The sequence below is a fragment of the Protopterus annectens genome, chromosome 1.part0 (assembly GCF_019279795.1).
Source record: "Protopterus annectens isolate FY-2018-M chromosome 1.part0, PAN1.0, whole genome shotgun sequence".
In the NCBI taxonomy this organism is placed as follows: domain Eukaryota; kingdom Metazoa; phylum Chordata; order Ceratodontiformes; family Protopteridae; genus Protopterus; species Protopterus annectens.
Window position 1 is genome coordinate 638,459,910 of NC_056725.1, and position 21,950 is coordinate 638,481,859.

A 21,950-nucleotide genomic window follows, 5' to 3' on the forward strand; every position below is an offset into this window, starting at 1 on the left:
TTTCCACTGAGACCTGGTCTTGTTTGACTTTGGAGGTTTAGACAATGGCATTTTACAGCTTCAGCATGTGATAATTTTCCATATATTTGTGAAGAGTGCTGTGGGGATATGTGGTGCTCATAGACTTTGCTGTTTGTGAGAGAGTTGCCTCCATCTTAGTTAAATATCTCTATCCCTATGTCCTTAATGGTCAAGGGCAGCCTGTGAATACTTGATATGTACAAGCTTATATTGTAGTAATAACATTCCTGGGGGTATTGAGACATAGCAGCCATGTTTTGGTAAATTTGGGGCAAGCTTGGCTAGGTTTAAATGGTTCTTAGGCTGATAGCCTAGTAACCACCTATGAATCTTTAAGTATTATGAGGCTGGCAAATGAGGGAAGACAGTCTGGCTAACCTTCCATTTAGTCCAATAATGTAGAAAATTTGGGAAATAAGACTTATCTGAATTTTATTATAAGACTTACCTGGTCATTTATAGTATAATAGTTAACTAATGGAAGTGCTCGACAAAGTTTGAAGCATCTTGCAGTAACTTAAGGTCCTAAATAATGAGGTAGCTCCTTTAGCACAGCCTGCAAATGGTATGGCTCTGGGCTTGCTCAGAATGAAACTTCAAAGTGCCCATGTCTAGTGAGTGCAGATTTTTGTGGTGCTGCACTGAGTACATCTAACAGGAATAAAGCTGAGATAAGAATTTAAACAAACCAATGTCTCAGACTGCTTATACACCTGGTTAAACATTGCTCTATCAGTAAATTTAAGTAGCGGAAATGGAGAGAAACCAGCAGATTAAGCACAGAAAAACTATAGAATAATTGATAAATTTAGTCAGTTGACTGAGCAATCTAATACAAGCCAACAAAAATTAAATAATTGAGCAAAAATGTGCTTAAATGCTACTAAAATGGTAAAAATGGTTAAAATGGAGAGAAACTAGATTTAACACGGGGAAGCAAGACAGTGATTAAAGATTTAAGTCAGGCGACTGTTCAAACAAACTTCTTCAATTCCAGTTTGTTTGTTTGTGTCTTTCGGCTTTTCCCGGTTAGGGGTCGCCAGAGCGGAACTCCGGTCCGCTAATGATTGGCAGTAGAGTTTTACGTGCTGGCTTGCAAGGGAAACAAAATAAATAAGCACAACTTGTTTAAATAGCACTACAAATATAGAAATCATTAGATAATAATAAGTGTAGAAGAAGTAATGGTACTTTACTGCCCTATATCCTTAACGTAAGGTCAAAATTCCGCTTTAACTTTTCCAGCATGTGTAGACTTATTATAGCAATAAACCATGCCTGGGTGTGGGTAATGCTGGATTTACCCACGGTTGGTGTGGTTTGGTCACGAGGGCGAAGCCCGAGTGACCAAACAAAGCCAACCGTGGGTAAATCCAGCATTACCCACACCCAGAAGTGGGTTATTTGCTATTATACAATGACATTATTTAAGAAAAAAAATAATAAATTTTCTTAAATAATGGCATTGTATAATGCCTCCTTGCTGCCCTTCCGCAGCTGTCTGGTATTTTGCGGCAGTTCTGATGTACTGCGCATTCGTATGCCTACGCAGTACATCAGAGCTGTGGGCAAAAGCAACGGAGAAAGCAAGATCTCTGTTGCTTTTTGTAAACTGTTTTGCTATGTTAAATGGGTTTAACATAGCAAGACAGCTTTAAAAAAAGCAACAGAGCCATTGCTTTTTTTAAAGCTGTCTCGCTATGTTAAACCCATTTAACATAGCGAGACAGCTTTAAAAAAAGTAATGGAGCAGTTGCTTTTTTTAAAGCTGTCTTGCTATGTTAAACCCATTTAACATAGCGAAACAGTTTGTAAAAAGCAACGGAGAAATCAAGATCTCCGTTGCTTTTTACAAACTGTCTCGCTATGTTAAACGAGTTTAACATAGCGAGACAGCATTAAAAAAAGCAACGGAGAATGTCCGTTGCTTTTTTTAATGTTGTCTCGCTGTGTTAAACGAGTTTAACATAGCGAGACAGTGTGAAGCAACGGAGATCTTGCGTTCTCCGTTGCTGTAAAAAAAAAAAAAAAAGAGTTATAGTAATGGAAAAAGTCTGGGCGATCGGACCTTTTTCCATTACTATAACTCTGATTTACAAAGTGCACGCTGACCAATCAGCTTGCAAGTTTTTTGAATATTAATGGGGGGTCGTTGTATAATAACCCTTTGAGTCTTGTAGAAAAGACATGTACAACCCAAAGAGAGGTGTGCTCCTAATAAGGTTGTTCTGAATTTTAAAGAGAGCCATATCTTTCTAGTCAAATATAAATTCCCTGATCCAATCTTCCAAAACAGAAGAGTCTTTGAGTTTTGTTTCATTTGATTGCCATATTAGAAAACTGCAATATGTGCATGTTCTTATCACACTTGGGGTGTTTTTCTGTTTTCATGTGATTGACCAACCATGAAGTTGGAGTAATTAAAAAACGGAAGTGGAGGGTTGTAAAGACCAAGAAAGGGGGTAGCGCTTATTTCATGACATCAGCTTCAGGTTCACCTGGTGAGTATTTCAGATAGTTCACATTAGCAGCTGTGCTACTAAGGGTTAATTTATCTATTTTCATAAGGGTCCCAGTAGACTGATGTACACAGGTGCCTCACCCACTGCATGCAGTCATATTAAAAGTTACAGTATATGGTAAGTACACACATCATTTATTTCCTGTGCTAGCTTTATAAAAAATACTGATGTAAAGCAAGAGAATGAAAACATCATAACTGACATACAGGCTGTAGCTGGCTCATTAACATAGTGCGATAGTGAAGCTTTACCAGTGGCAATTGCAGCATGTTTTATCAGTTTGACCAATTAGTTTTCTAAGCACTTCCATGAAAGTTGTTTAGAGTAATGATTCAGATATAGCATACTGCTTGAGATGTCCAATATCTTTTGAACTAGGATGTCTTAACACTTGGTTTCACACTATGTACAAGAGACAGAAGGGGGGATAACAGCGTATATTTGGGCTGGAGTAAAATATTCTGTGGAAGAGGTTAGTAATAGCAAAGAAAAAAAGACTGAAATAATTACCTTGCATCTGGAATGGTAAACAAGGGATCCACTTTGTATACAGATATCTGTTGAAGAAAAGGAGGATGATAGGTTCAGAATAGGCTTAGTGGCTGAGTAAAGAAGAGAAAAGCCATAGGCATGACAGTTTTTAATCTTCTAGCAGTGAAGTGTGGAGTAAGAGTGGAATGAGAACTAGTATGTGTTCTGATGGAGTCTGGACTTTGTAGAAAGAGTTACAAACTCTATCTGGAATTGAAGCATCCTTGATACAGTCATAACCACTGCAGAGTGGTGGCAGATGCTGAGGTGTGAGTGTTTTTACCTAATAAGGAACATTGTTAATTTCTGTGGTAATACTTGAACATGCTCCTTAAGAATCAGTAGTTCAAAATTTCATACTGCCTCAGAGCTCGGAACAGATTTGCATGGTACAGATTCCTGTTTTTTATGACAGACTGGATTTACCAAATTCTAATAAAATGTTCCATTTTAATATGCATTTTATTTTAGCACGCAATAAATGAATGTTATCAGGAATGCCGCAAACGGAATGAAGAGCAGTCATGCAAGCTGTGTGAATTCTTGCTGAAATCTTTATTTAAGGATATAGATCAGCAGTTCAGAAGCAAGTATTGTGCAAAACAAGATGGATATCAACTATATCTTCAACATCGTGATAGAGCCATCCAGAACTATAATGAAACAACGGGGCTTGGAGTCATGGTAAGAGGCAGTGAAAATATAATAGTTAAGTAGAATATCAGCTAAAACCTGTTTTTCACATTAGTGACATTTGGCAGTGCTTCCAAAATGTATCAGATGGTTGGTACTAGCTTAGATATAATCTGTTCAAGGGATAGTCAAAGAAGGCTTCTAGCATATGGTAATATAGTTTATTTGTTGACTTATTTGCATTCATAGACAAGGCCTAGCCTATTTTCTTTGCACTCTTGGAGAAAAATTCCAATACTATTTACATATTAATAAATAGACATACAGTCAAGAGAAAAAAATATGCAAAATGTAAAAACAGATGATTGACAAAAATGCAAACATTATTAAAATGTCCTTACAAGACATTGTGCTTAAACAAAGTAAATGAACATTCACAATAAGAGCAGATGGCAGAAATGCATTTGCATATGAGAAAGGGAAAGTCAAATTGCTAAGTTAACCATGTTTTGTCATAAATTATGGGCTTGCTTCCCACTCTCATGTCTGAATACAGGAATGGTAATGATGTGTGTCATGCAGACCATAACTAAACAAGGAATTTTGTATCAGTATCTAAAGAGGAGAACTAAATCAAAATAACTTTTAATTGTCTGTTTTCCATTGAGGGCTTTGTCTACCATAAATGCAGGAGACTTTTCTTCTTGTACCTCTTAATTATTGTTTTTTAGGAGTAGGGATTGTGACGCCCCGCCATTGCCAACCGGTAATCAAGGAGCCTCAATCCTCACCACTGGCAACAGTGGGGGATGTTCACTGGGAGGATGACAAGTGCACACACAGTATTTCCAGATGCAGCTGTCTACATCAAGTGCAATTTCCTTTAAGAGCGCACAGAGACTACAGTCAGTCTAGGGCTGGTTTCTCCCTCTTCCTCCAGATCCCAAGTAAGACTCTGTACTGGCACAGCTATAGAGTTGAGATCTCAGCTGAGTGACCAAGCCGAGACCTCCAGCACCCTCTCTGTCCAATCAGTGCTTTGTGTCCACACCCAAGTAGGTGACACACACAGTCTGTAAGGTTTGATTTACACACACACACACACACACACACACACACACACACACACACACACACACACACACACACACACACACACACAAACACCCCAGGTTTACTAGCTATGCCCCCTTCTGTCCAGACTGTGAGGTAGTTCCCACTCCACCAGTCACTCCTTGACAGCTACTTTAAGGCTCTTCCAAAGGTAACCAGTATGCTGAGTGATGTTAATGAAAATGATAGTTTGACAAGAGCAAGGCTATTAGGAGTGGCCCACAGTGTCATCAAGTAAATATGCAAGTAGTCTGAAAACTTAAATAGCTCTTCAAATATCAGCCACAGTGAAAGGTTTAAATATATTTAATAATAAATAATAAAAGAACAAAACAATACTAAATGTATATTCACAGCAACATCAGAGTTCAAAACCATATGAAATATTTAAAACAATATTGCAGGATGGTCTCAAATAAATAAAGAAAAATATCTAAACTAAGCTTTGCTATATCTGTGACTGTATTTAAGAGAATTGTACTATTCCTTAGAAACTTACTATTAGAGCAAGGCAGATGTGTGGTGAATGGGTCTTCTTGTTGCCAGGTCCAAGACAGAATACAGAATGCTCTGTCTCACTAAGAGACTTCTCAAATTAATATCTCAAATATTACTGCTGGGATATTTTGCAGAATGACATCACTTCTTGTCATCTGACTTCTAGCACCCTAGGCCAAAACAACCATTGATGGCAGCTGGTAGCATTTAGCATCTACCTGAAAAATACATAGATAAGGGCTCTGCTCAGATCTTTGGCAGATGCTCAAAGTCATAAAACAATTGCATTCCTTCATGCTTTCAAGACTAGTAATTAGTTCACCCTAACGACAATACATAAAGTGTCCTAGTACAGATTTTGTATCTCCGGGCTAGCATATAAAGTATTTTAATTTCAGATATTTTCCTGAAGTTTGCTGTACTGAGCTTAACCTCCTGTATTTCAGTTTCCACTGTTAAAATGTATACATGTAAACAGTTACAATAGTGCATGTACATTTCTGTTCTCTTCCAATAGGGTACACTGTGGATTCATTTCAAACACACTTTATAAAATATTTCAAAACATATGCCTCTACAAACCAGTTTGATATACACATGACATAAAGTACTAATACAGTTGTAACACAAACCTCTTATATAAATCATTTCGATATTCACCAATAACATATAATTATTTGGTCTACTTTATGCGCTCGAAACACGAAAAACCCGAATCCAAATAGCGCTACACATAAAGAGCGAACCGCGAATACGTCGAACGTACTAAAGCTCGAAATTTAAAACCTCGAACCATCATAGTCGGCCAACCCACCACCCACAACAAACTACCTACCTAAACACAATAAAAAAAACACATACAAACACTAACCAAAACCCTACTTCTAACCATAAATTAAAGCACCAAAACCCTACTGCTAACCCTACACTAAACCCCACATACACAATTATCTATGCACTATCCTTAACCCCTCCCTAACCCTAAGGTCCGTAACTACCACACACTTCCCTTATGGAGGTATACCCAAACAAACTAAATATTCCACACACATACACTTAACAAAACCCTACACTAAACCTTACATACATTTACCTACACAAAACCTTACATACACTACCTACCTATGCACTTACCTTAACCCCTCTCTAACCCTAAGGTCCGTAACTATCACGCACTTCCCTTACGGAGCTATACCACAGATGGGCCAACTATGCAAATTCGATATTTCCACTTTCGCGGTTTCGTTCGTTCGACATATTCGCGGTTTGCTCTTTATGTGCCGCGTTATTTGGATTTGGGTTTTTCAGCTTTCGAGCGTGTAAAGTAGACCCTAATTATTTACAAAATTCCAGCTAGCTATGCTGGCAGGATCTCCTTTTGTTACAATTCTTTCCCCCTTCAAATGCTCAAGCTAGTTTTTCAGGTGACCCTTGAGAAACATTGCTTGAGAGGAATGAGCCTATCTGGGAACACATTGTCCCATTCCCTGTCATCAGAGCCCATCTGCGTTGGCATTGCTAACCTCACTGCGGTGCTGCACTGTCATATCATATGCCTGCAACCCTAGGCTCCACCATAGTAACTTGGGATTTTGCTGGCTGGCTCCCTGTAGCCATATATCCCACTCAGACTCCTCCTGCCTTCTACTGGAAATATTGTGCACCAGGGCCTCCATATCATGGTAAGGTTTCATGGTGTTAACATGGTACAGTTTGTGCCCCTGCCTCCTGCCTAGCAGTTCTACCATGTAATTAACATCACTGACCTTTCTCACCACTTTGAAGGGTCCCTCCAAAGCTTCCTGCAGCTTGTTGTGTCTGACAGGTATGAGAACCATGATCTGCTGTCCTATAGCATACTCTTTGGCTCAAGCATTCCTGTCATACCAGACCTTTTTTTGCTGTTGGGCTCCTGCTAGGTTCTCCTGGGACGACCCCATGAGTTCTCTGAGCCTTGTCCTGAAGTTTAGGATATATGTCACAACAGACTTGTTGTGGAATTCACACTCACCCTCCCACTCATCGCAGATCAAGTCTAGAGGTCCCCTCATCCTATGCCCATAGAGCAACTCAAAGGGTGAAACCCCTGTGGACTCTTGGGGCATCTCTCTGTAAGCAAACAACAGATGGGGCAAATATTTGTCCCACTCCCTCTTGAACTGGTCTGCAAATGCCAGTAGCCTGGTCTTTAGTGTAGAGTTTAAACTTTCCACCAGGTGGTCTTTAGGTGCTTCACCCCACAGCACTCCAAACAGACAAGCCAGCAGGTGTGACATGAAATTGGTACCTCTGTCAGTCAGTATTTTTTTTGGGAACCTTACCCTTCTGAAAATCTCTTACAAAGCATTTGCAGCCTTTTTCTGTCTCAATGGAGGACAGAGCCACTGCCTGGGGTTATCTGGTAGCATAATCTACTATCACTAGGATATACTTCTTCCCTGTGGAACTTGTGGTACTCAGAGGCCCCACAATATGCATAGCTACCCTCTGAAATGGCTCCTCAATCACAGGCAAAGGCACCAAAGGAGCTTTGACCTTGTCTCCTGCCTTGCCTAAATTTTGGCACTGCTCACACGTCCTGCAGTGCCCTGTTACATCCCTAGAAATCCCATGCCAATAAAAGTTCTGCATAATACATCTCTTGGTATGCTTTATGCCCATACGACCTGCAGAGGAAATGTCGTGGGCTATGGCTAGAAGTGCCAGACTGTAGACTCTGGGCACTGCCAACTGCTGTATTCTCACACCCTCTAGCCCTCCCTCAGGGGTCCACTTTCTATGCAGTAACCCTTTGTCCCAGTATACGCATTCCCCCTTTCCTTGAGAATCAGGTGGCTCCCTGGCTACCTCCCTCAAGCCTTGTAATGCAGGGTCTGAGAGCTGAGCCTATCTCAACTCTGTCTTTGTAACCCTTCCCAGCTCCCTTTCCACATGAAGTCTGGTATTTTCTGACAGCGGTACCTCACTGTCAGCTTGGGTACTACTACTCACCTCTACCCTTGCAGTCATTCTGTCCAAGGGAACATCAGTACCCACAATCAGCTGTAGCTCACCTTCAGTCTCAGTGCTACAGGGCTGCTGCCTCTCTGAAGTAACCACCTTACCAGCCCTGGCTTCAAGTGTGCAGTCTGTCTAAGCCCCCCCCCCCCCCCCAGGATACCGGACCCACATACTTGTCTGCAAGCCTGACTACGTGTAACTGTTTGCACACAAAAGGTACTGCATTTCAAAATCATTCCCTTTCAGGACATCTGCAGGGATATCCTCAAGCACAAACCTACTTGTTTGCTTCCTTTTCCACCCTCCCAGTCAAGGTGAACCCTAAACAAAGGTATTTGGAATGGGGATCCCTCTTAAAGCTCTGACTGGAATAGACTGCACAAGTAAGTAGTGCTCCTCTTTAACTATTGCAGGCTTCACAATGGTTATGCCAGAGGCTGTGTCTGTTTTAGCAGTGGCCTGTTTTCCATCTACTAAGATGGGACATAACCTCTTGTGGTAGTTTGGTAAACTCGTTGTCTCCAGGCAACTTATTACTCGCATTCTGTCATTCCCACTTACTCTCCCCTACCCTTTTTTATTCCCCACCTTTGCTTCTGTGGCCATCTGTATGCTACATGGTCCCACTGGTTACATTTAAAACATTTAACCCTTGATCCTGACTGTGTACCTGAACTAGTGGCTTCTGCTCTTACTGGTGGAGTCTGTTAGGGCAGTTTAGGCTGCCTACTATGGATACTGTTATTGCCATGTACAGCATTGGGTATCCCCTTTTCTGTGCAGCGATGCCGTATTTGCTAGGTGTAGGTCTCCTTTTTCTCCCAACTCATCTGCGGTATTGCATTCCCTATCTGCCAGTCAGATTCTCATGTCCTCAGGCAAAGTGCTAAGTGCTTGTTCCCTCACCAAAAAGTCTGCCAGCCCTTCAAAAGTGGTGACCTGACACCCACTCACTCACCTGTAAAAATAAGTGCTTAACTCAGCAATATATTCACACACACACACTCTCATCAGCCTTGCGTCTATGCTCAGAAAACTTTTTTTCTATAAGCTTTAGGTGTTAACTTAAAACACTCTAATAAACAATGTTTAATTGTATTGTAATGTAAGCAATCAATATCAGACAATTTAGAAACAGCAGATGTAATGGGATCCTATCTCGCCTACATTCATAACAGATGGGTCCGGAGCCAATCCATCGGCTCCGACTCGGCAACTAATACACTAGCACGAAGTCTCGCATTGACTGGGCTACTCCCTATCCCAGGATGCACTACACCTGCTTCCCCAGATCTCGTTTGCCGCTTTACAAGCTGGACGTGGTCTCGACTTGGCTGGAGCTAAGTGGTTCTTTTTTTACCTTTATTGGTCTTTGACCTTGGGGTTTTTGTCTATATTAACCAAACAGCTGTTTTAACAGCTATTCCTTACTATTCATTACTATTTGATATATTTTGTGTGTTTGAGTGTCTTCTGGTACTTTATTCTTTTCAGTCGGGCAAGGCCCGTTTAAGTTAGAGGGCCTTTGCCCTACCTTTGAGTGCTGTTCAGCTTTAAGTAATTAATTTTTTTGTTTAATTGTTTTTCGGGCCAAGCCCGTTTAAATTAGAGGGTTTTGGGCCGTTGAACTTGTTTTGTCTGTGACTGTTTGTTGTGAGGTAAATTTTTTTCCTCAGTACTCGCGCCAGTGTGTCTCGCGCTTTTCAGTTGGCGCAATTTTGTTTATAGTGCTTACTTGTTGTGGTAAAGTCAGGTTTTAAAAAAAAAAAAAAAACTGTATTATGTCTAAGGAGCAAAAGTCAGGCTTTAAAAAATGCACTCGGTGCAGTTATAAAATGTCCATTACAGACAGCCATTCAGTCTGTGTTTATTGTTTGGGGCCGAAACACCTGCAAGAGACTTGTAGCGTCTGTCATGCGTTCTCCTCTAGAGTTCTTCAAGAACGCAAGAACAAGCTAATTTTGAAAGGGCTTATTAAACCTTCTTTTGAGGAAGCCTTGGATCCACCTGTTGCTTCCAAAAAGAAAAGATCGTCGGCTCCGACAAGTCCGTCGGAGCCGTCTACTAAAAAGCCAAAATTGACTTCTTCTTCCTCGGCTCCACTGACTTCGGGGCTGAGGGTTGAAGGGTCTGCCTCGATACCTCCTGCCTCGGCTCCATTGGTTTCGGAGCCGCAGGTTGGAGTATCGAGAGGTGAATCACCTCCATCGGTTCCAATGGCTTTGGAGCTGGTGGAGGTGTGCAGCTCAGACTCTTCCCCCTCGGCTCCGAAGAAAGCTCCGTCGGCGCCGATGGTGGTCCATGCTGTGGTGGAACCGGCGCCGATAGCGTTGGAGCCGTTTCGGAGCCGGTCCCCTTCTCTCGGAGCCGAGAGGAAAGTCTTCTCGATTGTCTACCTCCTCTAAATCATCGAGACTCTCTGATTCGGACCTGGATAGGGTGATACAGAGGCTATTCCAATCTCCAGTTTTTACTAAATTGGTCTCGGCTCCAGCACAGTTAGCTTCGGAGCCGATCCCCCCTCCAACACATTCGATTCCTCCTCCAACCTCCTCGGAGCCGTTGGAGTCGGTGGTGGTGGAGCAAAGCGAGCCATACGGTCGAGCAGAGACCCTTCGAGGTCTCTCGGTTCCGACTATGCTTCCTACCCTGTCCTCCGGTTCAGGGTTTGGTACTGCGACCTCTTCAGCCGGGCCCGAGGGGAACACTTTGGGATTGGGTGCTTCGGTGCCTAGTCTTCCTCTCGGAGCATCGGCTGCTGGAATTCCCAGTGCCATTGTGGCCTCTAGACCAGTGACCTCCTTGGATTCTGGAGGTCCGGCCTTTGAGGCCATGAGGAGCGCGCTGGCCATGCCTTTGCCGGTTCAGCAAGATTCTACCTCACCGTCCCTAGATTTGGAGACTGGTGCCTCTGTTGTGTTGCAGCTCCCCGGCAGCGGGGCCTCAGGGCCTGAGGATACCCCCATCGGGGGTCCCCTTCTTCCGGGTGGTCCGTCCGAAACTGCTTCGGACGAACCCCCACGGAAGAAATTGTGTAAGAGGAAGCACGTAGACTCCCAAGATGAGTCTTTTACATCGGATACTGACCTCGATGACGCAGAAGGGTCCCCCAAATCATCTTCGGGTGATATCTCCTTCTCAGATATCTTGGAGATTCTGAGACAGAGAGGTGACTGGCAAGCCAAAACCCCTTCAGCTGAGGAGTCAGTCTTCCTCAAGGCCTTTGGGGCCCAGCCTTCCGCCTCCTGGGTGTCTCCGCCCTTCAATGAACTCCTTGATTTGGTTTCTCGAAGGGCGTGGGAACACCCTGATTCTGTGGAACCGGTGCCTGCGAGGCCCAATAAGTTTTTGTCAGCGCCCAGAAGGAATTTCTCACAAAGGGTGTGCCTGTAGATGCTTTGGTGGTGGCTTCTGCCACACAGCAGGATGTGGCAGAGGCTTCAACGTCTGTTCATCCTCCTAATAAGGATTCCAGGAGCATGGATAGGTACGGGAAGCGTACCCTGTCTTCAGCGGCCTTTACCTTATGGTCGCTGAACTACTTATGTCATTTTACAAGGCTCCAAAGGGATCTCCTCAAAGAGCTAAATGACTCCCTTGTTGGTAATCTACCTGAGGCGCTGGCCCCGACTGTTGGCGCCCAGATGACTACCCTCTTTTCTATTGTTAACTCGTCCATGAGGCTCATTTCTTATGCGGCCGAAGGGGCGAGTAGAGCAGCGGGAACAGGCGTTGCCCTCAGGAGACACGCCTGGTTACGCTTGTGTTCGTTTGCGGAGGCCTTCAAGTCTTCCTTCACGACGCCTTTGATGGGTCATCTTTGTTTGGACCCAAGGTGAAGGACACACTAACTCGGTGCGAGCAGGAGGGCAAGACTTTGACTGCCGTTGGGGCCCGATTTTCCGCTCCTTCTAGGCTTTACCCCAAGGCTTAGAGAGGGGGGAAAATGTGGCTTAGAAAATCTCAGAAGTCTTTCCCTACTCCACCCAGTGATTCCCCCTCCAGAGGCAGGGGAGGGGGAAATTCTGGAAGACGCCGCCCTAGAGGTGGCAGAGGCCCCCGTAACTCTGGAGACCGCGATTCCTTTCGTGGTTCTTCATACAACCAGCATCCCTGAGTTGTTGCCCGACTGTGCATCTCCGGAGCCAGTCGGGGGTCGATTTGCGGCGCACCCACAAGCTTGGGAATCCATAACAAGCGATCAGTGGGTGCTTCGCATTATTACCGGAGGATACATCATCCCCTTCAACAAACCCCCCCCTTCTTTAAGGGAAATCCCGGACGTACCACCCAGTCAGCGGGATCAGGCAGCATTAGAGGTTTCAAAGCTGCTAGAAAAAGGAGCCATCCAGCCTGTCCCCATCGACCAGATCGGATTAGGAACTTACTCAAGATTATTTTTGGTACCAAAAAAGACAGGGGACTTCAGGCCCATTTTGGACCTCAGTTCATTGAATCGTTTTGTAAAAAAGTCCAAATTCCGAATGGTCACTCTTCAATCTATTCTTCCTTTGCTGGAAAAAAATGCATGGATGTGCTCCATAGATCTCCAGGACGCTTACTATCACATTCCGATAGCTCAAGAGTCCAGGAGACACTTACGCTTCTGCCTCGGAGTCAGTCATTTCCAATTCCGAGCACTGCCCTTTGGTCTCACCACAGCCCCCAGGGTGTTTACCAAGTGTCTGGCAGTGGTAACTGCTCACCTGAGAAGTCTGGGATTCCAAGTGTTTCCATATCTAGACGACTGGCTCCTTACTGCCACCCCCGAGCATCTACTATTCCAGGCGCTCAGCGCCACGTTCACCTTGGGCCGTTTCTTAGGGATTACGTTCAATTTGCAAAAATCTGTACTACAGCCATCTCAGCGTATTATTTTTATAGGCGCAGACTTAGACACAAAAAGAATGCGCCTTTTACCGGCAGCAAGAATTCAGGTCCTACAAGATCAAGTCAAATCCTGTCTTCCCCTACTAAGAGCCCCGGCCCATCAGATTCTACAACTGTTGGGTTCGATGGCGTCAACCATACTTTTAGTTCCCTTGGCCAGACTTCACATGCGAATTTTACAATGGCTACTGTCGGTTCAATGGTCTTATCAGGAACTTCCCTTGAACCATTTAATCATGATCACGGAAAGTTGCCGTCGAGATCTGCGTTGGTGGCTTCTCCAATCCAATCTCGACCAGGGTCAACCCTTTATACCTCAACGTCCCGTTGCCACTGTGACTACGGACGCCTCCCAGGTAGGGTGGGGGGGTCATTACCTGGACAGGTCGGTCCAAGGCACATGGCAGATCCAGGAAACGCATTTGCATATCAGTGTCCTGGAGATGAGAGCGGTACTATTGGTACTCCAAGCTCTCCATCACGCTCTCCCACAAGGCCCGATTGCTATCCTATCCGACAACATGTCGGTGGTGTGGTACATAAACAAGCAAGGTGGAACCAGGTCTTACCCACTGTGCAGAGAAGCCATGAGACTTTGGCACTGGGCGGTAGCTACCAACCGCTTTCTAATGGCAACGCACATACCGGGGAAATCCAATGTGATTGCGGACAGATTAAGCAGGACCATTCTTTTACCCCACGAGTGGTCCCTCAACCAGGGAGTAACTGCGAAAATCTTCGACAGATGGGGTCTCCCTTGCTGCGACCTGTTTGCCAGCCCTCACAATGCGAAATGCAGAGAGTTCTTCACGCTGTTCCCTTCTCAGGGACAGATTCCCAGGGACGCTTTGACCCACATTTGGCCCCCTGGTCTTCTCTACGCCTTCCCCCCGTATCCCCTCCTACCGAGGGTGATACAGAAGGCCATTTACCTGGAGAGCGAGATGATTTTGATTGCCCCGCACTGGCCTCGTCAAGTTTGGTTCCCTTTCCTACAGAGGCATGCGATAGAAGGTCCATGGTTTCTGGATCCGGTGCCAGACCTGCTGACTCATCAGTCAGGACGGCTTCACCCGTCTCTCAGGTCCTTGAAGTTGGCAGCATGGTTACTCCACTTCCATCCCTAGTCTGAGACAATGCTCTTTCTCCGGACGTGGTCCACATATTGTCTTCTTCTCATAAACCTTCCACTATCAAACTTTTTTCCAGCAAATGGAAAAGGTTTGCCTTCTGGGCTCAGGAACGGGGTATAGACCCTCTCACTGCACCAGTATCGGAGGTTCTGAATTTTCTGGCCTCCCTTTTTCAGTTGGGCTCTTCAGTTTCTACCATTAAGGTTCAGCTAGCAGCGATCTCTAATTTTCATGCCTCATTTGAACCTTCATTGATGTCTCACAAACTTTGTAAGGCTTTTCTTAAAGGTGTGTGGCTCCTTAGGCCTCCATTATCTCATCCTGTCCCCCCTTGGGACTTGAATATGGTTCTTGCTGCCCTAACTGCCCGTCCTTTGCAACCAGCTGCTACCTGTGATTTAAAATTTCTGTCTTGGAAAACGGCCTTTTAGTGGCCATAACTTCTGCCAGGCGAGTTTCAGAACTTCAAGCTCTTTGTTCTGATCCTCCCTATTTGATTTTTCACAAGCATAGAGTTTCATTGAAATTAAACCCTTCCTTTATACCAAAGGTGGCCTCCTCTTTCTGTATTCAACAAACTATAGAACTCCCTGTGTTTTTCCCAGAATTCTCTAATAACGCAGAATATACCTTGCATCAATTGGACGTACATAGACAACTGCTTTTTACTTGAATAGAACCGCCACACGCTGAAATCAAATCAATTGTTTGTTTCCTTTGCAATGAACAAATTGGGTCAACCAGTAACAAAACCTCCATAGCTAAATGGATTAAAGATTGTATCATTTTTATTTATTCACAGGCTAACAAAGAGCTTCCCTTTCCAGTCAAGGCTCATTCTACCAGGGCAATGGCTACTTCTGTAGCTTTTCACTCCAAATTATCAATAGATGATATTTGTGCTGCGGCAACCTGGAATTCTCCGCACACTTTCATTTCTCATTACAAATTGGATGTGGTTTCTCGAGGCAGGGCTTCCTTTGGTTCCACAGTTCTCAGGAGTGTTTTCCAATGAGCCACCCGGGATTTAGGTGCTAGGGACGCTGTCCCATCTGTTATGAATGTAGGCGAGATAGGATCCCATTACATCTTTTAGTTATGTACTTACCATAACTTCGGATGTATGGGATCCATCTCGCCTACATTCATAAGTACCCACCCTCCTTCCCCCTTCCATTCGGATTTAGAGGAGCTGTAGTCCCTTTTTGGTGATCTTTCTTGAAGAACTTTAGTTGGTTATAGTGACTACTAGTTTTTCTGTGTTTGCATGGATGTATGAAAGCAAACAAACAAGATCTGGGGAAGCAGGTGTAGTGCATCCTGGGATAGGGAGTAGCCCAGCCAATGAGAGACTTCGTGCTAGTGTATTAGTTGCCGAGTCGGAGCCGATGGATCGGCTCCGGACCCATCTGTTATGAATGTAGGCGAGATGGATCCCATACATCCAAAGTTATGGTAAGTACATAACTAAAAGTTACAGGTTTACCATGGAGCAAGGGGTTCAGGAACTGTACCCAGTGCCCTTGATCAACATTATACTGTTTACAGGCCCTTTCAGACATACAGATAAAACTATTAAAATTATCAACCTCTGTAAATTGCGGAAGAAATGTATTGACCTTTATTGCTTCTGGGGTTTGGTTACTCCCTTCCCCATTACCTCTCTGACCCTGGCAAAGAGTTAGCATCTCCTTTTCATGTTGGCTCTGCCTCACATTTTCTTTAGCCTCCAAACATCGTAGTATCTGTTTTACTTCAGCCTCCAAACACCGCAGACTCTCTACTGATTCTGTTTCCAAACATTTGGCCTCCTGTTCAAGTCTCTTTAACTGCAGATGGATTTTTAAGTCCTCTGAGGAAAGGTTGAACTATTCATTTTCTGAGAGTTGTACATTCCCAAGGCCAGTCTGGTTGTCCTCCTGGTTGCTGGTCTGTGATACTGCTCTGGTTATGACTGCAATAATTTCTGATTTAGTCAGGTTAGCATGCACTTGTCCTTTGGCTTGGCACATCTCAGCCAACTGGCTACTTATCAGCTTGTCATAATCCTTTGCTGACATCCTTGCCTGCTCTCCCTGACTAACTAAGCTAAGAAAAATAAATACAACTATTGTGATATGAAACTCTGAATGTCTGCCTTGTGGCTGCTTGAGAGTACAAGCACCTTGTTTAGTGGCTGATGTTTACAGGCTACAGGAGTTCAGTATCTACACCACTGAATCCCAATATGTGGATATCCCACCACTGCCCACTAGTTAATATGTGATGCCCCACCACTGCCAACCAGTGATCAAGGAGCCTCAATCCTCACCTCTGACAACAGTAGGGGATGCTCACTGGGATGATGACAAGTACACACACAGTATTTCCAGATGCAGGTCTCTCTATCAAATTAAATTTCCCTTAATAACACACAGAGATTACAGTCAGTCCAGGGCTGGTTTCTTCCTCCAGATCCCTAATAATACTCCCCACTGGCACAGCTATAGAGTTGAGATCTCAGTTGAATGACCAAGCCAAGACCTCCAGCACCCTCTCTTTTCAACCAGTGCTTTGTGTCCCTGCCCAGGTAGCTGACACACACACACACACACACACACACACACACCGTGAGGTTTGATTCACACACACACACTCACACACACACACACACACACACACACACACACACACACACACTTGGGAAAGGCTGGCACAGGTTTACTAGCTATGCCCCTTTCTGCTCAGACTATGAGGTAGTTTCCATTGCCACCAGTCACTCCTTGACAGCTACTTTAAGGCTGTTCCAAGGGTACCCAATACACTGAGTGATATTAATATTAGTGAAAATGGTAGTTTGACAAGAGCAAGGATATTAGGAATGGCCCACACAATGTCACCAAATAAATATGCTAGTACTCTCAAGACAATACTAAATATATATTCACAGTGACATCAGAGTTCAAAACCACAGGAAATATTTAAAAGCACATTGCAGGACAGTCTCAAATGAAGAAACATATCTAAACTAAGCTTTGCTATATTCCTGACTATATCTAAGAGAATTATACTATTCCCTAAAAACTTACTATTAGAGCAAGGCAGTTGTGGGGTGAATGGGTCTTCTTGTCGCCAGGTCCATGACAGAATGCAGAATGTTCTGTCTTACTAAGACACTTCTTAAATTAATATCTCAAATATTACTGCTGGGATAGTGAGCATAATGACATCACTTCTTGTCATCTGACTTCTAGTACCCCAGGCCAAAACAACCATTGATGGCAGCTGGTAGCACTTAGCATCTACCTGTAAAAATACATAGATAAGGGTTCTGCTCAAATCCTTGGTAAATGCTGGAAGTCATAAAACAATTGCGTTCCTTCATGCTTTCAAGACTAATAATTAGTTCACCCTAAAGACAATGCAGAAAGTTTCCCAGTACAGGTTCTGTGTCTCTGGCCTAGCCTATAAAGTAATTTAATTTCAGATATTTTTCTGAAGTTTGCTGGAGTGAGCTTAACCTCCTGTATTCCAGTTTCCACTGTTAAAATATATACATTTAAATGGTTGCAATAGTGCATTTACATTTCTGTTCTCTTCCAGTAGGGCACACTGTGGATCCATTTCAAACACAAACACTTTATAAAATACCTTTTCAACACATGTCTGTACAAACCAGTTTGATATAGACATGGCATACAGTTCTAATACAGTTGTAACACAAGCATCTTATATAAATCTTTTTGATATTCACCAATGACATATAATTCTTTACAAACTTCCAGCTAACTGTGCTAGCAGTGTCTCCTTTTGTCACAGGGATAATTACTGTCTGTGTTTCTTCACATTGTTAGTTTCAGATTTATTTGATAGTTCTGTTATTCAAAGAGTACTTCTTCCCCTGAGCATTGCTATTTCTTGTCTTTTGTCAAGTATATTACCAGTTGTCATATCAGGATTGCCCCATAAAATTGTCAACATTTGTCTTAAATTCTGAAACTAGAAAAACACTTTGAATACGAACTTCTCATTCCATATATTGGCCATTTATTTGGGAAATCATTTCTTTTCCCAAATAAATGGTCACAGTCTTATCTGAAATAATAGTAATGATGATAATAATAATAATAATAATAATAATAATAATAATAATAGAGAGAATTTCACAACTTGAAACATCTGAGAAATGGTCTCTGATTCAGAGGAATGAGATCTCATATAACAGACCTTCAGTAAAATTGTTCGGTACGCCATCTTCATTTAAAAAAATGTTGGCATACTTGCAAGCTTGGTCTAGAAAAAATAGTTTTTAAACTCTTAAGAGTGCTTTCAGAGGTTATTACTGTAGGGGATCTAATCCGCTTTATTCAAGTCCTTAACCTAATGACAGGCCCTAGCTAATTTCTTTGCAAATATAAAATTGGAAGAGCCTCTTTTGAGAACTCAGAAATCTAGCACTCAATAGTAAGTCCATTTTATGTCAGCATGTTATGAAAAAACATAGGCAGCTCCTGGTCTTAAAATTGCAAAGTCATAGAAGCTTATAATAAGGAGGCAGCATTTATCAGTACAATCCTGTCTTAAGAAATGTATTAAGAAAGACAAAGAATGTGTACAATGGTCCAGCAGTTAACCTAAAGTGGCAGGCAGTTCTGGATGGCTTCCTTACACAGTTCTTTCTTTTAGTTAGAAATAAAAGTCATACAGAGTATGGGGTACTTTCCCTTCACAGGAATTATCACTAGAACCCTTTGGACATGCTCGATCATTATGTTTATTTTTAACCAAGTGTTAAACATTATTAATATTCTCTGATATTATCATTATTCTTTTATGCTGTTTCCCTCCACAGAGGTGTGAGTTATTGTTTCTCCTTTGGATTACTGTCATCCAGGCGAAACCTCTGATGACTCTAAGACTAGGGCTAGGATTCAGAAACAGGTAGTGTAGTGCACACAATTGTACAGTGGGTGACGATGCACATGGTGGAGCTGTTTCAGAGATACCGGTAGTGACGTTGAACACCCTGAAGAAATTGTGTCTGTCATCTTTTGCAAATGACTGTATAATTATATGAAAATGAGCAGTATCATGGAAAAAAAACCAACAAGGATTATAAAGGAAGGCAAACAACATTGCTGAGCGATTCTGAACCAAAACTTTTGAGGCAAACCACATCCAGTAGCTAATTTGCACATTGTCATTTCTTGGCAAACAGAAACAGAAACTTCACTAAGATGTTAGTAGTAATGTCTACATTAGCTGTATACATCTGGGGCCATTCTTGCAGTCAGTGCCATTGCAGTGGGCTTCTTTACCCTTCATGGATCTGATGGCATCTAACACATCATTACCTTCATAACAGGGATGCATAATACCAAATGATTCTCTGAGATAGTAGCTGATGCATGAATAGACTACTATAAATTATATTAAATCAAGCACTAGTTTAAATATTTATTAGAACAACTTAGACACATTATGGGAATGACTGTTTTGGTATATTGACAGGCTAGAAGGGCATTATTGCTCACGCCTGCAATATTTTTATTTATAGCTGAACATTATAGTGTGGACAGACATTATACAGGAACTTGTAGGCGTGCACTGCCATCCCATGGATTCCCATGGGATGTGTAAAACACCAGTCACTATGAACACTAAGGTGTGTGTATCATTGAATGTCCTTACTGCATAGATATTCCCGTGACAATCATAAGACACAGTGTATGTATCTAAGGCATCCACCTCATGAATATTACACTAGTTCCTTGTTGTTGTTCCTACAGAGGAGAGCAACACCACAGTGGGAATGTTCTACAAAATAGCCCATTTCCCGGATGTTCTAGGGGAGCAACACCACAGTGGGAATGTTCTACAAAATAGCCCATTTCCCGGATGTTCTAGGGGTTACTGACTGTATCCTTGTCACTGTCAATGCCACACCTGATACACATGGAGGAGGTTTCCTCTCTGATCAGCTACGAGATGGTGTGCTGTGCACATGGTATTATAAACAATGTGTCTGTGCTCCAACCAGAAAGTTCTTACGATTCTTACATCTGGTACATGTCAGTCCTATACCAGTGGTTTGAGGTGGTGGTGGTGATTTCCCACAGGGACATCATATTGGTGATGCCAGATATGACCTGGAACCATGACTGATAACACTGATACACAACCCTCAGTGCATGGCTGAGATGAGATAATGCACAACTTCCCACTGTAGCAGACCTACAACATGGGCTTCAATTGTTGAAGCTCTGCTTATGCTACCTAGATTCCTGTAATGGCATACAGCAGTATACTCCAGAGACCTGCAGCTAGATGCTTCCTATCTGTCCAGTTCTGCGCAACTTAGTGGTATACAGACTACTGTAGCAGGAGATTGCCATCAGATGAATGGTGGAGGAAATGCTGGGTGAGGAGCTGGCTGAGAAATTGGCTGCAGGGGAAGACCATGTATTGTGCAAAGAGTTACATACTGCACTGAGGCGGTGTCTGGTCTACATCTATGGGAAGAGACACAACAAAGATTAAAAAAGATTAAAACTGATGCATCTATTACTACACCCAGACTATGTTGTACAGTGCATTGGCTAGCCATATTGTGCATCAGACACTTTCTGCCCAAGTAACAGTAGTGAGGACAAGGCAAAGTTGTTAAAATTTGCATACATAGGGAGGGACACATCGACAGGGATCAGCAATGGGCACACTGGTGGACAGGAAAACTAAGTATGTGGAAAGGAGTGAGTGACGTGGCTGGATGGCTGGAGAGAACTAGATATATTGTACAGAGAGGGGGTGGTGCTTCTTGCTATGGAATTGTTATCAAGATGTAGTGGGTAGTTGCTTATTATGGGTTCTTGGCAACACATCTCCAGCCAGTGTGTGTTGTACTGTGCATATGTGGCTATGACAGGTGTTGTGGTACCTCACATTAGAAAAATGCAGCCTGTGAACATGGTCATGGATGAGTCCCCCTCTGATGAATAACATGGATGCCATCACCTGCCAGCATGTGTAAAGGTGAACTGGGTACACACTGACAGTCCTGCCATGCCATTTCATGACCACCATATAGTCTTTGCCTGCACGAGTGGTCACATTGTGCCACACAGCCTCAAGAGTGACATTGGCCCTGCAATGTAAAAATGGATGGTCCTCATGGAGACAGTGGACTCTGTTGAGCTGTGTATTGCATGCTAGTATGTATGCAGTATGCAGACCATGCAGCACACCTGTCATCTGCAGTGGTCAGAGAAAAGTGCAAGTATGGTATTTGTGTGAACTTTTGACAATTTACCTTCTGATGGATGAATCCCAGCAATACTTTCCACATCTGGCACATACTGTTCGATCACAGCAAGAATATATACTAGAAAATGAATGCTCCTGCTGGTCTGACTTCCACATTTCCTAGAAAGAAACATTACTTACCTGAGAGCCCTTGGTTTTACATGGGCTGAACCTGCACCTCTGCAGATAGCGGGTGCACCTGCAGTGGCCATTTGTTGTTCCTCAGTCCAGTTGCTTTTCTGGTTTTCTGTGGTGTAGTTCATCAGGCCACCACGAACTGGGGTCAATCAAGTTCTTTGTGGCTGTGAGCAGTGTTTAAGTCTGGACA

At 43.2% G+C, this 21,950-nt stretch overlaps 1 protein-coding gene across 1 annotated transcript in view; it reads left to right on the forward strand.

The window, feature by feature from the left end:
- The window catches only part of LOC122793057, a 1,451,532-nt gene that overhangs the window by 590,896 nt on the left and 838,686 nt on the right, over window positions 1–21,950 (forward strand). The window contains exon 5 of the mRNA XM_044060785.1: window positions 3,546–3,758. Coding sequence (XP_043916720.1) covers window positions 3,546–3,758 — 213 coding nt within the window. The remainder of the gene's footprint in view (window positions 1–3,545; window positions 3,759–21,950) is intronic.